Below are 15831 nucleotides of genomic sequence, written 5' to 3'. Positions count from 1 at the left end.
ATCCAGTGAAAGCGAATAGAAGGTTCACTTGAATTGGAAGTGTTAGAGACCTGAGTTCTATTTCAGACTTTTGTCACCTGCCGGCTGCATAACAGTTTCTCAGAACTTTGATTTCATCATCAACAAATAGTGGATAATAATGTCTATTGCATATATGTATGTGATATAAGATATATAATATGTAAATACAAGGTTCTACTAGATATCGAATTATATCATGGATATTTATATACATACATACAGGTATATATATGGAAATGCTTTGTAAATTGTTAAGCACTGCACAAATATCTAAAGTTTCTTTAATCTCACAATAAGAGCTTTTCTTTCTGTCTTTCTGCATTATATTTAGTTATATATGCCACACTAAATCTTCTATAACATATAAAAATTGTGTACCATAAAGACGTTGATATAATACAGTTATTGGTCTCTCGTTGTCATCATTATATGGGGATTCAGTGCATTTGACTTTCACAAACAAAATAATGTTAACATATGCCTTTTATAGTCATTTAATTCAGATCAGTTAAATTCAACAACTATGTTCTGAATGCATAGTACACATCAGGCACTGTTTTAGGTACTGGGAATACAGAAGTGGGCAACAACTCGTTTCTGCTCCTCCATCTCTGAGGCTGCCACTTGAAGCTCTTCACTCTTTATTCTTTTGGGGCCACTTTCCATGATATAGTAATTGTCTCTTATTCCCCTCTCAGCACCAATAACCTGGATATTAAAAGTCCTTCATAAAGTATACTTTCAGTTCATAAAACATTCTCCAAAAGAAGGCTCTCAAAGTGAAAACTTGTACCAGTATCTCCATTTCATTCTTTCTAATAGAAAAAAAACAGAGTGAGAATTATACTGGTGCAGCATGAGTTAAGTGTTGGGGAGATTTTGGTTTAGTCTTGGCTTTGCTGCTAACTAGCTGTTTAACTTTGGGCAAGTTATATAGTCATGTAGTCTCCCTGAGCTTGTGTTTTCTATACTATCAAATGAGGGTCATACTGGGTTACATCCTCTCTAACATCATGCATATTTTATAGCTCTAAAGTTCCATCCCTGTGCGTATAATTGTGTAGTCAGCTGCGACTAGAAGAGTTCCTTTGATTCTTACTTTCATCTTAAAATTCTGTGTGAGTAACTATATAGAGTAGAATTCAGGTGTAGCATTCTGTTTTCTCTTTCAGCCAAATGCAGACTACACTTTATTTTATGTGACCCCTGGTCCCAGAAATGTGAAGAGATCACAGCTCATTGTATAGGTAGTTCAACATTGAATGAGATGGACATAGTATTTTCATTTAAGGTTCTTAAAGGTTAAGATGGTCATGAATATTTTACCATCTTTAAAGACTTACTATTTCCTTAGGAACATATGTGTCATTTTGGTGATGTCATTGGTCCCTGAGAGACTGTATGTACAGCTGGAGAGGAAGTACGGTGGGAGTACACCATGTATCGGGGGAAGTTGTCCAGGAAGAAACATACTCACAAATAGTCTACCTTCTATAACTTCTCATATAGGATTTGCCACAATTACTATTAATTAATTAATCATATATGTGATAGTATTGTTTTCATTTTGTCTCCCTCATTACACTAGTTTGTCTAGAGGGAGAGACCACCATGTCTGTCTTTCATTACTGTATTCCCAGTGCTTTGCAGCACTTGGTACGTAATAGGTGCTCAGTAACATTTGCTGAGCGTGATTAGTTGAGAACTCATTACCTTAGAATCTACTGTTCTAAATATAATACTTTCTTAGAAATATTACGTGATCAAAGCTGGAGTTCGGTGATAATCCATCTCTTTCTGACTAATGGACAGCTCAATGACAGACCCAAGTTACCGAGTACACCATTGATAAAGCCCAAGAGAGGACCTTTGTTTGATGTTTCCAACTAATTCATCAATATGCTGATGCCATCTGTGTTTAGATCTCTAGCCCAGACTTCTTGCCTTGTTTGATTGAAAACAAATATTTGGTTGGGTAGTAGGCATCTCGAAGTAACGTGTCAGAAACTGAGCTTCTCACCTACCCACTGCAGATCTCCTCCTACAGAGTTACCCACCACAATGAACAACTCCATTTTTTTAGTTGCTCAATCCAGAAAGATTGGAGTCTTCCTTGACTCCTGTCTTTCTCTACACCCCTTACTTGATCCACTGGCACATCCTATTTAGTTTACCCTCAATGTTATTCAGATATTCAGAATCTCACCATATCTCACATTCAGTGCTGCCACAAGCCTGGTCCAAGCCTCCATCCTTTCTCATCTAGATTACTGCAAATGCTTCCTAATTAGTCCATCTCCCTGAACCTGCCCTTGCCTCCCTCATGAACTATACACTATGATCTCTGACTTCATCTCCTCATCTCTTACTTCTCTCCCCCTGGTTCACTCTGCTCAAGCCTCACTGGCCTGGTCATACTCTTGTGTCAGAGCCTTTGTACTTGCTGTTCAAATGCGGTTTGCACTTGAAATGCTCTCCTTGCTGTACTCCACAGTCATCTCCCTGGCTCATTTCCTCACCTCCTTCAGGTCTTTTTTCAAATATGACCTTCTCAGTGACTGCCCTGTCTAAGATAGAAACTTTCCCCAAATCTTCTTATCCCTCATCCTCCATTCTATTTGTCTTTGGCACTTATCAGCAGTTAGCATATTAACATATCTTGTTATTGTCTCTTTCCAATAAAATTAAAGCTCCATGAGGGGAGGAATTTTTGGTTGTTTTGTTCACCACTATATTCCTAGTGTCTACAACTACCTGGCACACAGTCTACAATCGAGAAATACGTGCTTATAGAATGAAAGAATAGAGAAATAGAACCTTGATTCTTAGTTTACTGTTCTACCTAAATTCTGTTGGAAAGTTTGGAGGTGGTTGTGCCTCCAGAAATGATTCAAATTGACAGTGATTTTTACTTCCTGCAACGTAACTCTGCTTCTGAATGTTTTTTGCAGTAATTTCTGACTGCCATTTATGATGTCCAGTTTCCAGACCTGATAGGGCTTTTTTTCCCCATGAAAAGCTCTCAAACCTACCAGACTAATAAAAGTTTAGTGCTTAGAAGGAGCTCATTTTACATATGAAAATGCAGCATGAATATTCTTTTGGCTAGCATAAAATGGAGAATTATTTGCTTTTTGTGAAAACTCCAATTAAATGGACTATTTTATTCCATAGAGAACTAGCCTGCCAGACTTCTCAAGCTCAGTGTAGTTTCTACTGTGAGCCTACACCCCATAGAACACAACAGTACCCTCTTTAGTACTCTCCCTTTTCATGTTCTATACTTTTTTCAGTTGACTAATGATTTGATTTTGACCAAGAATATCATACATTGAGTCTCAGCATTACTGCAGTTTTAGTCTTACTTCAGGAAGTTCAGGTTAGCTGTGTGTCTTAAAAAATAAGGAAAATGCTTTCAGTGGTAGGAAAAATATCCCCATTGAAGTCTCACAAAGCACAGTAGTCATGTAAAACTATAAACAAGGGAAATCTTTATTTACGTGAAGTTTGAAGTCAATTCTACCACCCTCTTTTTTCACATCTTTTCCCTGCTGTTCCCTTTCCTGAAAGTCAGAACTTTGAATTTTCACGGACTCTCCCACGGGTAGAATGATCAGACCTGAGAAATGTATATAATCAGTGGAATGCAGAGAATATTCTTTTTCAAAGGAGTATTCTCAGTGTTAGGTCATTAGAATACTGACATTCAGTGGTGTAGCAGTAGTTATAATGGAATATTTGGTATTAGTGAACGAGCCTATGCTTCTCATTAACAATTTCTAGGTGGCTAGGCGTTAGCTAATGGATTCATGAAGAAGACTGGTAGAAGAATAAGTCATGGTCCAGCTTTGGTGTTGGCCCAAAGCCAGGAAGAAGGGCTATCACTACCACTCCAAACGCTTGTATTCCTTTGAGTCAGTGATGTCTGTAAACATGGTTATTGGCTTTCAGTTTTCCCACAGCGAATATTCAGGTGGGCCATGTTGGAATTTATCACTGTTATAAGAATGTATGTTAAAGATCACTTCCCCTCTTCCCTGCGATTCAAATTTTACGGCCAAACCTGGGTAAAAAGGAAAGACATCACAAGTTTCAATAAACCCAACAAGCCAACAAAGGAAAAGGGTACTGATGTTTCAGTTCTAGTGGGACAGCACGAGTGACCCTGCCTCCCTCTGGAGAACATGACTTCGGGGCCTGGCCATCAAACACAGCCACATGCACTTACCCTGGGGCTTTGCATAGGTCCCTCTCTGTTCCCAATCTACCCTGACCCCTCTATCTCTCCTCTACTGGATGGCTCTGGAAAATTCCATTTTAGACCAGGTTTACTTTTTCTGTAAGAAAAAGTCTGAAGAATAAGGAATTTAATCATCTATGTAATTATATGTGCTTACTACACTGTTTTGCAATAACTTTCACAGTTGATCTAGATATTTAAGAATTCTCCTTAAAAACATCATTTATCCCAGATGCACACTAGCGTTGGCTTCTTTTATGTGCGATGAGGCACTTACTAGTTAGCAAGAAATTTATTATTGCTTTAAAATAGCTTTACGTAGTTGGATTATATTCCAAGACAAAAGTCATGTCTATTTTCCACTGTAAAACTGGCATGTTTTAAAGTTAGAGGTCTTTTCTTTTCTTAAGTATATTTAATCATATGATTGGAAAGTTGCAAAATCCAGTGTTTCCCAGTGGACTTTCTATTTCTTCAACAAATGAGTGAAATGCTGTTTGGTTGGCAGTCACTCAGAGTGGGTTAAAGTGCAGTGTACTTTATCATTATTCTTCAAAGACCTTGGAATAAATAAACTTCACCTAATAAACTCTTCCTTCAAGGTTACAACAGTTTTGTAATTGCCAGCATTTAAAAAGCCAGCTTCTGAAATTAATTTTCTTATAACATGTCAAGTACTGAGACAAAAGGAAAAGTAGGAAACTTATTGCAAATACATGGTTATTCATAGTTATGAAGGGTAGATAGTAGCTTTTAGTACATTTTACAGTAAAAATGTCTTTTTTTAAAAAAATGTAATTACATGGTTCTAAGGCACCTTTACAAATTCATTGACACTCCAATAGCCTGAACTTTGGTACCTTTGCCTTAGCCTTTTCTTTAATGGGTTCTGATTTGAACTGAGTCGTTTTCAGTTTTTTCCAAATTTGTCCTTGATATGTGAGGAGGATAGACATAGCATGTGTAGTTTCTGGAATGAAACTACCTGCAAACAATCTGTTTAAGTGGGTAAATCATTACTTTCTGAGTAAAAGTGTATATTGGAAGTATAGTCAGTTCCTTGAACAATTAGAGCAATGTATTTTAAAGTAATTTAATAGTCATTATCCCAGAGTTACCTTGTGCAATTAGCTATACTATGATATGACATCATCTCAACATACAATATTTACTGAACTCAAAATGAAATAGATGCTTAAACTGAACTATGAGACAATACTTGTCTCTTAGGAATGTAGATTCTAAGGAACTGGCTTTTTGAGACTACATTCCCATTCCATTATGGTTAAAGCTTGACCTAATCTTGGCTGGTATAATCCAGGAGGGTGAGTAATACTATTCCCTAAATCCAAGCTAGTTGGGATTTATTATTTCTAAAGGTACTTCTAAAACTTGTTCAAAGTCATATTTAAGATAAACTGTGGAGAGGAGGTTGGTCACAGAAGAATGCAATGGTTTTGTTCCTTTTTTTCTTTTCTTAAAGAACATTTTATTAAACTTATATTGTTTGGACAGTTGAAGATGATAGCAGAAAAGAGCTACTGTCACATACCGTATGTAAGTGAGGCTTAGTTTTCTTTTACAAAATGGATTTGGCCATACAGATTGATGGTGACTGATAGAAGGGCAACTGGTTATCATTTAGGAAAGAGAAGAGGGAAATGAAGGCTGTATGTATAGAACACTCCCATTTACTGAGTTTCTAGCTGGCCCTTGTCATTCATCTTGGACTTAAATTCTGTGACTAAAGATTCTATCCCTCAGCTAATAAGAATACTCCTAGGAATAAAAACAAGGTCACTATACTCTTTATCAATAACATAATTATATGTAACCCTGACTAGGTTTCATATACTATGGGATCTTCTAGAGTCTCATCTTGAGCAAAAAACTGTAACATCAGATGTAAATATGATTCATATACTAGCTCCCAGTCAACATGGTTAGAGGTTCTGTGAATAAGCCTGAAAAGATAATATGCCTAAAGTTAGCCTATGTAATATACTCCATAAAATGATTGCCCTCAAAATAACCCAATTACCTCTTATTGTTTTGGCAAATCCATGGAATTCTATAAGAATGTAATATAAAGTTGTCATTTTTCTCTCACTTCCTTCTATTTCTGTGGTTCTAATACCAACCAAGGTGAAGAACTACTAATTCACACACACACACACACACACACACACACACACACAAGAATATTAAAGGTCTTTCTCTCAGAATGTTTCACAACCACTTTTGTAGAATAAACAAGGTCCAGTTCTGAAGTTTTAGAACCTCTTTGGTGTTGGCTTTTTAATGTGAGGAAAACATGTAAAAATCTCTACTCCCTACATTTTTTGGGATACAGGGGAAAGGAGGAGGGTCTTAAAGTGGAGGGTGAAGCTGGGGCTAAGGTTGCCATTGAAGTGTGGAAGTTTCCTGGCCGGGAGAGGGAAGAGGGAGTTTTGGGATATGGCTCATGTACTTATGAATCACATGAGTGTTGGGCTTGATTAAAATTCTGAATTTTCTTTGACATTGTGGCTGATCTGTTGATCTATTTTCACTCATGGTTCTACTAATGTGTTCTTTTCTTCCTCTGGGGGTGGTGAGCGGTCTATAAATAATACCTTATGTAGAGCTTCCTCTGATCTCTGCCCTTTGTTCTCATCTTTAATGAGTTGGGTGAGTGTTTAGCTTTTTCTAGGAAAACATTTTTCAATCATTAAACCTTTGCATGAAGAATGTAGGAAAACAATTTTTAACCCCCTCTTTATCTTGTTCAGTATCTTTCAGAGGTTTGAAGTGATAGAAAGCAGCATTTTTCTTTGGGTCCTGATGAATAGCAAAATGATAATGCTTTCTTGTTTTCCTTTACCAGTGTAGGAAGAGTCAGTATGTATAATATGTGGGATACAGACTGTCAAATGTGTTTCGCTCTCATTTCCATTAAACTTTTTTCATTCCTATATATTGCTAAGTTATCAAAATGCCTACAAATCTTAGAAAGAAGAAACTATAAGAGAGGGTTTTTTGTTCCATTACTAAGGTTAATAAGAGATCTGTTATTATCAGAGTAGATGCATTGTTCCCTGAGCTTGTGTATTTTTAAACACATGTGGAGCCAAACATGAGGGGTAAAGCTATTAGCATCTCAATGAGAGGGGAACATGTGTCAACTGAGAGAGATGTATTAAAGTAAGATACAGCAACACATGCTGGCACTCTTTAAGCATGAAAAGGGAATTTCATTTGTCTGACCACTTCACGCACCATACTTTCAAATATTTAAGATCAGCATCGATTCATGCTGATATTTTACCTTATATAAACGTGCCTTGTGAAGTCACAACAGAATTCTCACAGTGGTGGTTGTTTTACACACTGTAGACTCTACCCACATGGAGAATTTGAAATGCATAGTTTTCCTACATTATTTGAAAAATTTGGTTCAGTAGTCATTCTTAAGGATTTCATGGTTACATATAGACAGATATAAAACCAAGGAGGCGTTGGCTCCTTTTGGTTTGTTTTCTTTCTCTCTAACGTCAGGGGGAGGAGCGGTCTAGTGAGTCTGTTTGGTGTATTTATAAAGGTAATGCAGTTAATGATAGAATAAGCTTTTAAGACTCCACAAAAGGAGACATTTTGGAAGTGCTGGTGGGGGTGGATCTGGGGGGTTGGTGTTGCTATTTCCAGAGGTGATGAGAACACTTCTAATGGTTCTTCACTAATCTCATGTTTCTAGGTGGATTAAGTTTGAAGAAAAAGTGGAACAGGGTGGGGAGAGATGGAGCAAGCCCCACGTGGCCACCTTGTCCCTTCATAGCTTATTTGAGCTGAGGACATGTATGGAGAAAGGATCCATCATGCTGGACAGGGAGGCTTCTTCTCTCCCGCAGTTGGTGGGTAAGTATGTTGTCTTAAGTTCCTATCATTTTTTTCTGCTCTACCTACCTCTCCATGAGTCTCTTTCAATGCAGATGACTTCTAGTGTAAGCGGAGCTGAATATTCTATAAGATTTATTCTCTCTCTTTTTTATATTATAAAACTAGTAAGGGTTATTGCAAAAAATTTGGAAAATACAAATATTGAGAAAAAAATTAAAAATCATCCATCATACTTCCATCTGGACATAGCCATTGTTAACATTTTGGTGTATTTCCATCCAGTTTTGGTTCTCAGTCCTCTCTCTTATGCTTTTCACTTTTATGTTATATTAAAAATTACCATGTTTATATGTACAGATTTGCATTCCTCCACTTATTAGCATAAGATTAATATTTTAAATAGAACACCCCCCCCTTCGTCCTTGGAAATCTGGACACTAGATTTCTAGAACTCCTTGACCTTAGACATTGCACTGAGCTTCTCTGGGCCTCAGTTTTGTCATCTGTAAAATACAGTTTGAATATTCTGTAAGAAGGAAACTGGTCTAGGTCTAGTCCCTCAGTTGGGCTGATTTTGTAGGTGAAAGTCAAGCTCTTTTCGCTGTAGGTAGAGCAAACTGGGTGGGGGCAAGGAGCCAGCAGAACGTTATGGATTAATGACTGAGTCAGGTCATGGTGGTGCCGAGGATCATTTGTACAACCCCGGACAAGTCACTGAACCTCATGGTGCAGAGCAGCTTTGGCATCTTTGTAATTAGTGTTGTGTAGTGAATGTCAACTCACCATGTTGAACACCTTGAGCACACGTCGCTACATTCCAAAGAGAGGTTATTGTTTTCATTTTCTAGCAAGAGACTGGCCTAAGCTGCCTTATTATCCTTCAGGTTGGTGTGCTAAAGATCATGTGTTCCTTAAGGAGAGGTGCAGGGGCTCTGCTTATTATTCCTAGGAAAATTCCATAACTCGGTGACTGCATGACTGCACTTTCTTAAGGGTCTGCAGTGGGCCTACTTTGGGATTGTGAGGAGAGGATGTGGCTCGTGGCCCTGATGACCAGTGTAAAATTCCTGTGTAATCTTGAAATTTCTTTGAATATCTGTAGGCAGAGAGCTTGTCTATGGCATCTGTGTCTTTATGGACAACGGGAAGGCTATAGTATTTGTATTGGAAGAGAAGATCCGTTCTCAAATCAGGCATATATCTTGCTGACCTATACACATCTGTTTCTTCTTCAGAGAGCTTGTTAGTTAGATTTACAAAGCAGCTCCATGCTTTCCTTGCATCTGAAGTGCTTAAGGTACAAGTGGAGAAGGGAGAAAGACTAATGTGAAGATGCTGGGTGGACAGAATGAAGTAGTTTATGCATTTATTCAGCAGTGGTACATGGCCTTCTACAATGAGCCAGACACTATTCTAGGCCCTGAAATTAGGTTTGCAAATCTACCACTTTGTAAATGGGATAAGTCACAAATCCATGTCCGCATAGGTAGTGAGAAGATAATGTTGGAAATACTGCTTTACATAGAATTTTTTGTATTTGACAAGGCAGGTGAGACTGAAAAAGGACACCTGATATATGAGGAGAGCTGTTGGATTATTGAATGCAGGGAAGATGAAGCCCATCTACGAAGACAGAGAGAAGCAAAGGGAATGAATGGTTTTCCAGGCTATTTGTTTCACTGACTTTTCTTCATTTGTTAAAGCTGCAAGAGAGATTGTTATCCCAAAAAGTATCGTGGTTAGCAAAAATCAGTCCAGTTTCTGAGCGAGATTTGCAATTTTCAGGCTTTAAGAACTAATCTAGAGCAAAGATGTTTGAAGTTAGAAGTCAGAAGTGCCTAAGTGCAAAGCAAAATGGGAATTAAACTTGTGACTGGGCAATGGATCGCAATCTGTGTGTTGTGGTTTAAGGGTCATCGGGAAGTTCCCTGTATTGAAAAAAAAAAAGTCCTACCATAGACCATGGTTACTGCCTGAACTTCCACTGTTTGGAGATTCATTTCACTGAACCCAGGGTTTGTTTTATATTAAAATATACATACTCTTTGGCAGATGTTATATATATTCATTCCATGAGATGCAGAGTGGTGTTGTAGAAATAATGGTGGATTTAAAGTGGGGGTGGCGGTTAATTAAAGTCTACCCCTACTAGCACGTGTGACCACAGACAAGGCACATTGCTTAACTTATTCGCAGTCTCTGTTTCTCATCCGTAAAAAGTGGATGAAGGTAGACCTCTCAGGGCGTCGTTAGAATTGAATGAGGATCTCAGGTGTACTTGTACTTACTTTGATGACTATCCCAGTATGAATGAGTTTATCCAGATCTTTCTCATGTCACCTAGCAGGGGCTGAGTGTAGACTGAGTCAGGTCAAGAGATGCTCAGGGACTTCATGAGCAGGGGAAAACTTCTGAAAGGTGTAGTAGATGGAGCTAGAAAAAAACCTCACAGCTTCTTTGCTGTGCCTGGAGCTGGCTGGTCAAGATGGGTGATGAACGTTAAAGTTGAAGTATATACTTGGGCTTTTCTGTAAAACTGTCTTCGAGGTCTTCAGCACCAGAAAGAGCCATCTTAAGGCATTTCTGGTCTTCAGTAACTAACTGACCCTTTCCATGTAGTAGAAGACAGAGTCCCACATTACACTGGAGCCTCATTAGCCAATGGCCAAAGAGAGAGGTTCTGGTATTTACTACATTTAAGAAAGGTTCATCAAACATTTTACATTCTCAGTTTAATTTTCCGTTACTTTTTATTATCAGCTGTGGCTTTTTTTCTCTAACCTCCACACGTTTGCTTTAATAATGTCATTAAATTTTAAAATTGGACACCACTAGGTCACTTTGAGGTGTCATCACTCAGTACTGTGTTTGCTCTGCCATCCCTGAGGCAAGCAGGCAGGGAGCCAGTGCTGTCATTCTGGAGCTGATAACACAGAGAAACAATTCAGAGGCAAATAACACACATCACAAGCAAAACAAAGAAATTTTTAAAAAATGGACTAGATTTGGAGGAGTGGGGAGAAGAGCATGTTTGAGAGAGTGTAAGTGGCTGAAAAGAAATACTTAAAAATCCTCTGAAAGAGTCAAATCCTTACAGCAGGTTAAAAAAAATGAAAGAAAAAAAACTGCCCTGATTTCAAGTGGTAAAATGGCATGGTAACTTCAGTTACTGTCATTACTTGATTATTAAAAAATCTTTTTCTAGCAGAGGATGCAGTGGATTTGTTGTTTCCTGAATGGTGGTGTTATTCAGACTTGAGAATTACATGCAGCTAAGTCTTAAGATGCATTTCCCCTTCACCCGACTTTTATTTCGACAAACAAGAAGAAAAAGAAATCATGATGAGTGTGATTATATCCAACAAACAATAGCACGATTTCTTTCCTTTTTCGCAGTCCACTTGCTGCTCCTTCTCAGTGGCCTCCGAGGGGCACCCTCCCTTTGCAGGTGCAAAGCCACTGCCACATGGGGGCCCATGAGCAGTGGGCCGCTGTCTAAGGGGGTGTCACTTCTCACACTTGTGTAAAAATTCAGCCTCATTCTGATTCTCCTCAGGACCTCTCCTAGTTTTCTTCATGAAGATCCCCTTCTGAACCCTAATAGAAAATGTGTATTATTTAAAGGATAAAACATCATTTTTATAGGTTATTTTAATCACTTTATTATTGCTGTCATCTTACAATTTTACATTTAAAGTATCACTCACATATGAAGCCAAGTACATGAGAATTTCTCTCCCCTCCTTAGTTAAAAAACAATTATAAGCCATTTCAGGTATTTTATTATGATGGGAAATGGATTAGGAAAATGTAGCTCTATTTTTGGAGCTCTCTCTCATTTTTATATTTAAAGGCATTCCTGGGCTGTGCATGTTGGCAGATATATTAGTCATGTTGTTTCTTGCTTTTAACACCTTTTATATTTTCAAAATGGTAATATATTTATTTTTTTATCACAAAACTAAAACATGTTCATTTCTGGTAATGCAGAAAAATATAACACGCAGAAGTCAAAATACCACTAATCTCATCTTTCAGAGCTATCCTCCCAGCAGTTTTTCGGTACATCTCTGTTTACACACATGAAATTTATTTTACAAACTGGGATCATACTATAACCCTCTAATCTGCCCTTTCTAACTTAAAAACATAATATGAATATTTCCATGTTATTAAATATAAGTATAAACATCATTTTAATGGCTGCAAAATAGTTAATAATCTATAGTTGGGCATTTAAGTTGCCTTCAAGTTTTTATCGTAAAGAAAAGAAATGAACATTTTTGTTATACTTTTGTGAAGTTGCTTATATCCTGATTATAGATTTCTTATGGTGAAATATTCAAAGGGTTTGAAATTTTAAATGGCTTTGTTTTGCATTGGCCAAGTGGCCTTCAAGAAAGGTTGTCCTGTTTGTTACTGTCATCATCAGTATATGGCCTTGTCTATTGCATACAACATTCACGTCACTGGAGACTGGTCTTTTAAATTTTGCCACTTTGATAGATTAACATAAAATTGGTGAAATTTGTATAAATTTGATTAAATTGTCTGTTAGTCTTGAAGTTGAATATTTCTTGGGCCTTTTGTGTTTCTTTTAAGAATGGACTTATATACACTACCAAATGTAAAATAGATAGCAAGTGGGAGGCAGCCGCATAGCACAGGGAGATCAGCTCGGTGCTTTGTGACCACCTAGAGGGGTGGGAGGGAGACCCAAGAGGGAGGAGATAATGGGGATATATGTATACATGTAGCTGATTCACTTTGTTATACAGCAGAAATGAACACACCATCGTAAAGCAATTATACTCCAATAAAGATGTTTTAAAAAAAAAAAGAATGTTACCTTTGACCTTTTTGGGGGGTTGCATGACCATCTTCTCTTCAAGGTTTTTTTTTTTTTTTTGGTCTAGAGTTTCCTTCTTAAAGAAAGAAAAATATCATGTGATACGGAAAAAGATCTAAACAGTGAATCAGAAAACCTGGTTTAATTTGTGGGGGGGTGTTGCCTTTAATTAGGCTGTATCGGTGAGCATCTCCCCTCTCGCGCTCTTTTCTCATCTGTATAACAAGAGCTTGAACCTGATGCTTCCTGAGATTCCTTTCAGCTCTGCGGTCATCTTGAGCTGGCACTTTCTCTCCCAATTGGGTAACGTCTGTGGGATTTTGAACACTGAAGGCTTAATTTTAGTGTAGCTATGAAATGTTACTGCCTCCACTTTCCTTGAAGGGTTTTGTAGTTTATGCTTAAAGAGATCCCTGTGGGCCATTTTTATGGAAACCTAATGAAGGGCATAAGCCACACAGATGTTGTAACCTGTTCTAATTGGTGATTTCCAGACATTAGTAACAGAGGGCCGGCTGTGCATATATATGCATTGGTTTGAGATTACAGGGGAGGTCAAGAATAGAGGGAGGCCCTGCCAGGAAGGGTAGATAAAGAAACACTTTAATCCACAACCCTGGAATTAGAGTAGGAGTTTGATAACACTTGCAGCAGATATGCCAGGGCTATTTATTTTTATGGTTCTTCTGTAAAATGGACTTTCCACTTTCATTAAGACTTACAGGGAAAATAGATGGGTTGTATTCAGTAGCACTTAATTATTTCACTGTGGAACAGAGGGTTAAGTATAATTACAGAATCCGTTCTGAGAGTTTTACTGAGTAAGGTTTGTGTAGTTAAAAATACTCAGAGCTAAAGGCCACTCTCAAACCAAAACATTCCTATGGGAGAAACTCTTCCTGCTTTGCCCAGGCTCTCTACCAAGTGGTCCAGTGTTATGTGACATTTATAGCATCTGTGTAAGGCATGTGACGGAAAATCCTGGATTCAGCCTCTACTTGGCTCCCAGGTAGTTGATTGTACACTGTGTGAATCGTCAGCTTCTGGCTGTGAGACCAGTTCCATGACTGCTTGTTAAAAAGATGGACTAATGAGAGGTGCAGTCATGCCCAAGCAAAGCCCCTTGAACATCTGTAACTTCACTTTACGAAGAGATGGGAATGTTTGGGAGATGCTGTTATCCTATCAGTATCCATCAATTTTCTTTCAGACTTTTGCAAAAGAAGAGCTTTTGTTCTCTTCTCCACTTTTGTATGTGGAGGAGTTTGCGCAAGAGGAAAATATTGACGTGTTTTGATGCAGCCATGTGCCTGAACAGGTGGGCCTGGGAGCTATTGTTCTAGTTCTCTGCCAGGGACAAAGCTCTATCTGCAGACAGTGAGGTGTTGTCCTGCCATTGCATCTTTTTTATTATTATTATTTAGTTAGTTTGTTTGTTTTGGCTGCGTTGGGTCTTCATTGCTGCACCTGGGCTTTCTCTAGTTGCAGCACATGGGCTCAGTAGTTGTGGTACACGGGATTTGTTGCTCCGTGGCATGTGGGATCTTCCCGGACCAGGGCTGGAACCCGTGTCCCCTGCATTGGCAGGCAGATTCTTAACCACTGTGCCACCAGGGAAGTCCCCTGCCATTGCATCTTGCACAGATTCTGTGATATTTTGTCCTGTGCTCCATTCTGGACAGTGGATATGTCAACCTGTGATGTGACGTTAGAGGAGACTCTTATGTCATACTGCAGACATGCTGATTTGTGAGAAAGAGGACTTTTTGTTTTCTGTTAGAGTAAAACATATCCTTCAGCAGACCCACTCATGGAGCAATTTCTGTGAAGCACAGTCATCCTTTCTACTTAGAACCATTCTGAAAAAAAGAGCTCATAGAAATTTTTTGGGAAAGATTTTTCTAAGACTATTTTATTATTTTTTATTGAAGTATAGTTGACATATACAATATTATATTGGTTTCAGGTGTACAACATAGTGAATTGGCATTATTATACATTATGAATTGATCACCACAATGTCTAGTAATTATGTCACCATACAAAGTTATTACAATATTATTGATGATATTTCCTATGCTGTGCATTACATCCCATGACTTACTTATTTTATAACCTGAAGTTTATACCCCTTAATCCCCTTCATCCATTTCACCCACCCACCTCCCCTCCTCCCCTCTGGCAACCACTAGTTTGTTCTCTGTATCTTTGGGCCTGTTTCAGTTTTGTTTGTTTCTTCATTTTGTTTTGTAGATTCCACACATAAGTGAAATCATTTGGTATTTGTCTTTCTCTATCTGACTTATTTCACTTAGTGTAATACCCCCTAGATCCATCCATGTTCAAAAGGCAAGATTTTATTCTTTTTTATGGCTGAGTAATACTCAATTACACACACACACACACACACACACACACACACACACACACATATGTATATATCACATCTTCTTTATCCATTCATCTACAGTGGGAACTTAGGTTGCTTCCATATCTTGGCTATTGTAAATAATGCTGCAATGAATATAGGGGTGCATATTATCTTTTTGAATTAGTGTTTTTGTTTTCTTTGGCTAGACACCTAGAAATGGAATTGCTGGATTGTGTGGTGGTTCTATTTTTAATCTTTTGAGGCAACTCCGGTACTGTTTTCCACAGTGGCTGTACCAATTGACATTCCCCACAGTGTAGGAGGGTTCCCTTTTCTCCACATCCTCACCAACACTTGATATTTGTTGTCTTTTTGATAACAGCCATTCTGGCAGGTGTGAAGTGATATCTCATTGTGGTTTTGATTTGCATTTCCCCGATGATTAGTAATGTTGAACATCTTTTCGTGTGTCTG

The 15831-nt window shown here is 38.1% G+C and overlaps 1 protein-coding gene across 3 annotated transcripts in view; it reads left to right on the top strand.

Annotated features, from left to right (window-relative positions):
• Positions 1 to 15831, top strand: part of SLC4A4 (solute carrier family 4 member 4) — a 351925-nt gene that overhangs the window by 141454 nt on the left and 194640 nt on the right. For all 3 annotated transcript variants that reach the window (XM_065878162.1, XM_065878165.1, XM_065878163.1), the window contains one exon: positions 7995 to 8155. In XM_065878162.1, the coding sequence (XP_065734234.1) occupies positions 7995 to 8155 (161 nt within the window). The remainder of the gene's footprint in view (positions 1 to 7994; positions 8156 to 15831) is intronic.

This window comes from Phocoena phocoena, chromosome 5 (assembly GCF_963924675.1).
Source record: "Phocoena phocoena chromosome 5, mPhoPho1.1, whole genome shotgun sequence".
NCBI classification, from domain to species: Eukaryota; Metazoa; Chordata; class Mammalia; order Artiodactyla; family Phocoenidae; genus Phocoena; species Phocoena phocoena.
This window is presented reverse-complemented; position numbering and strand designations above follow the sequence as displayed.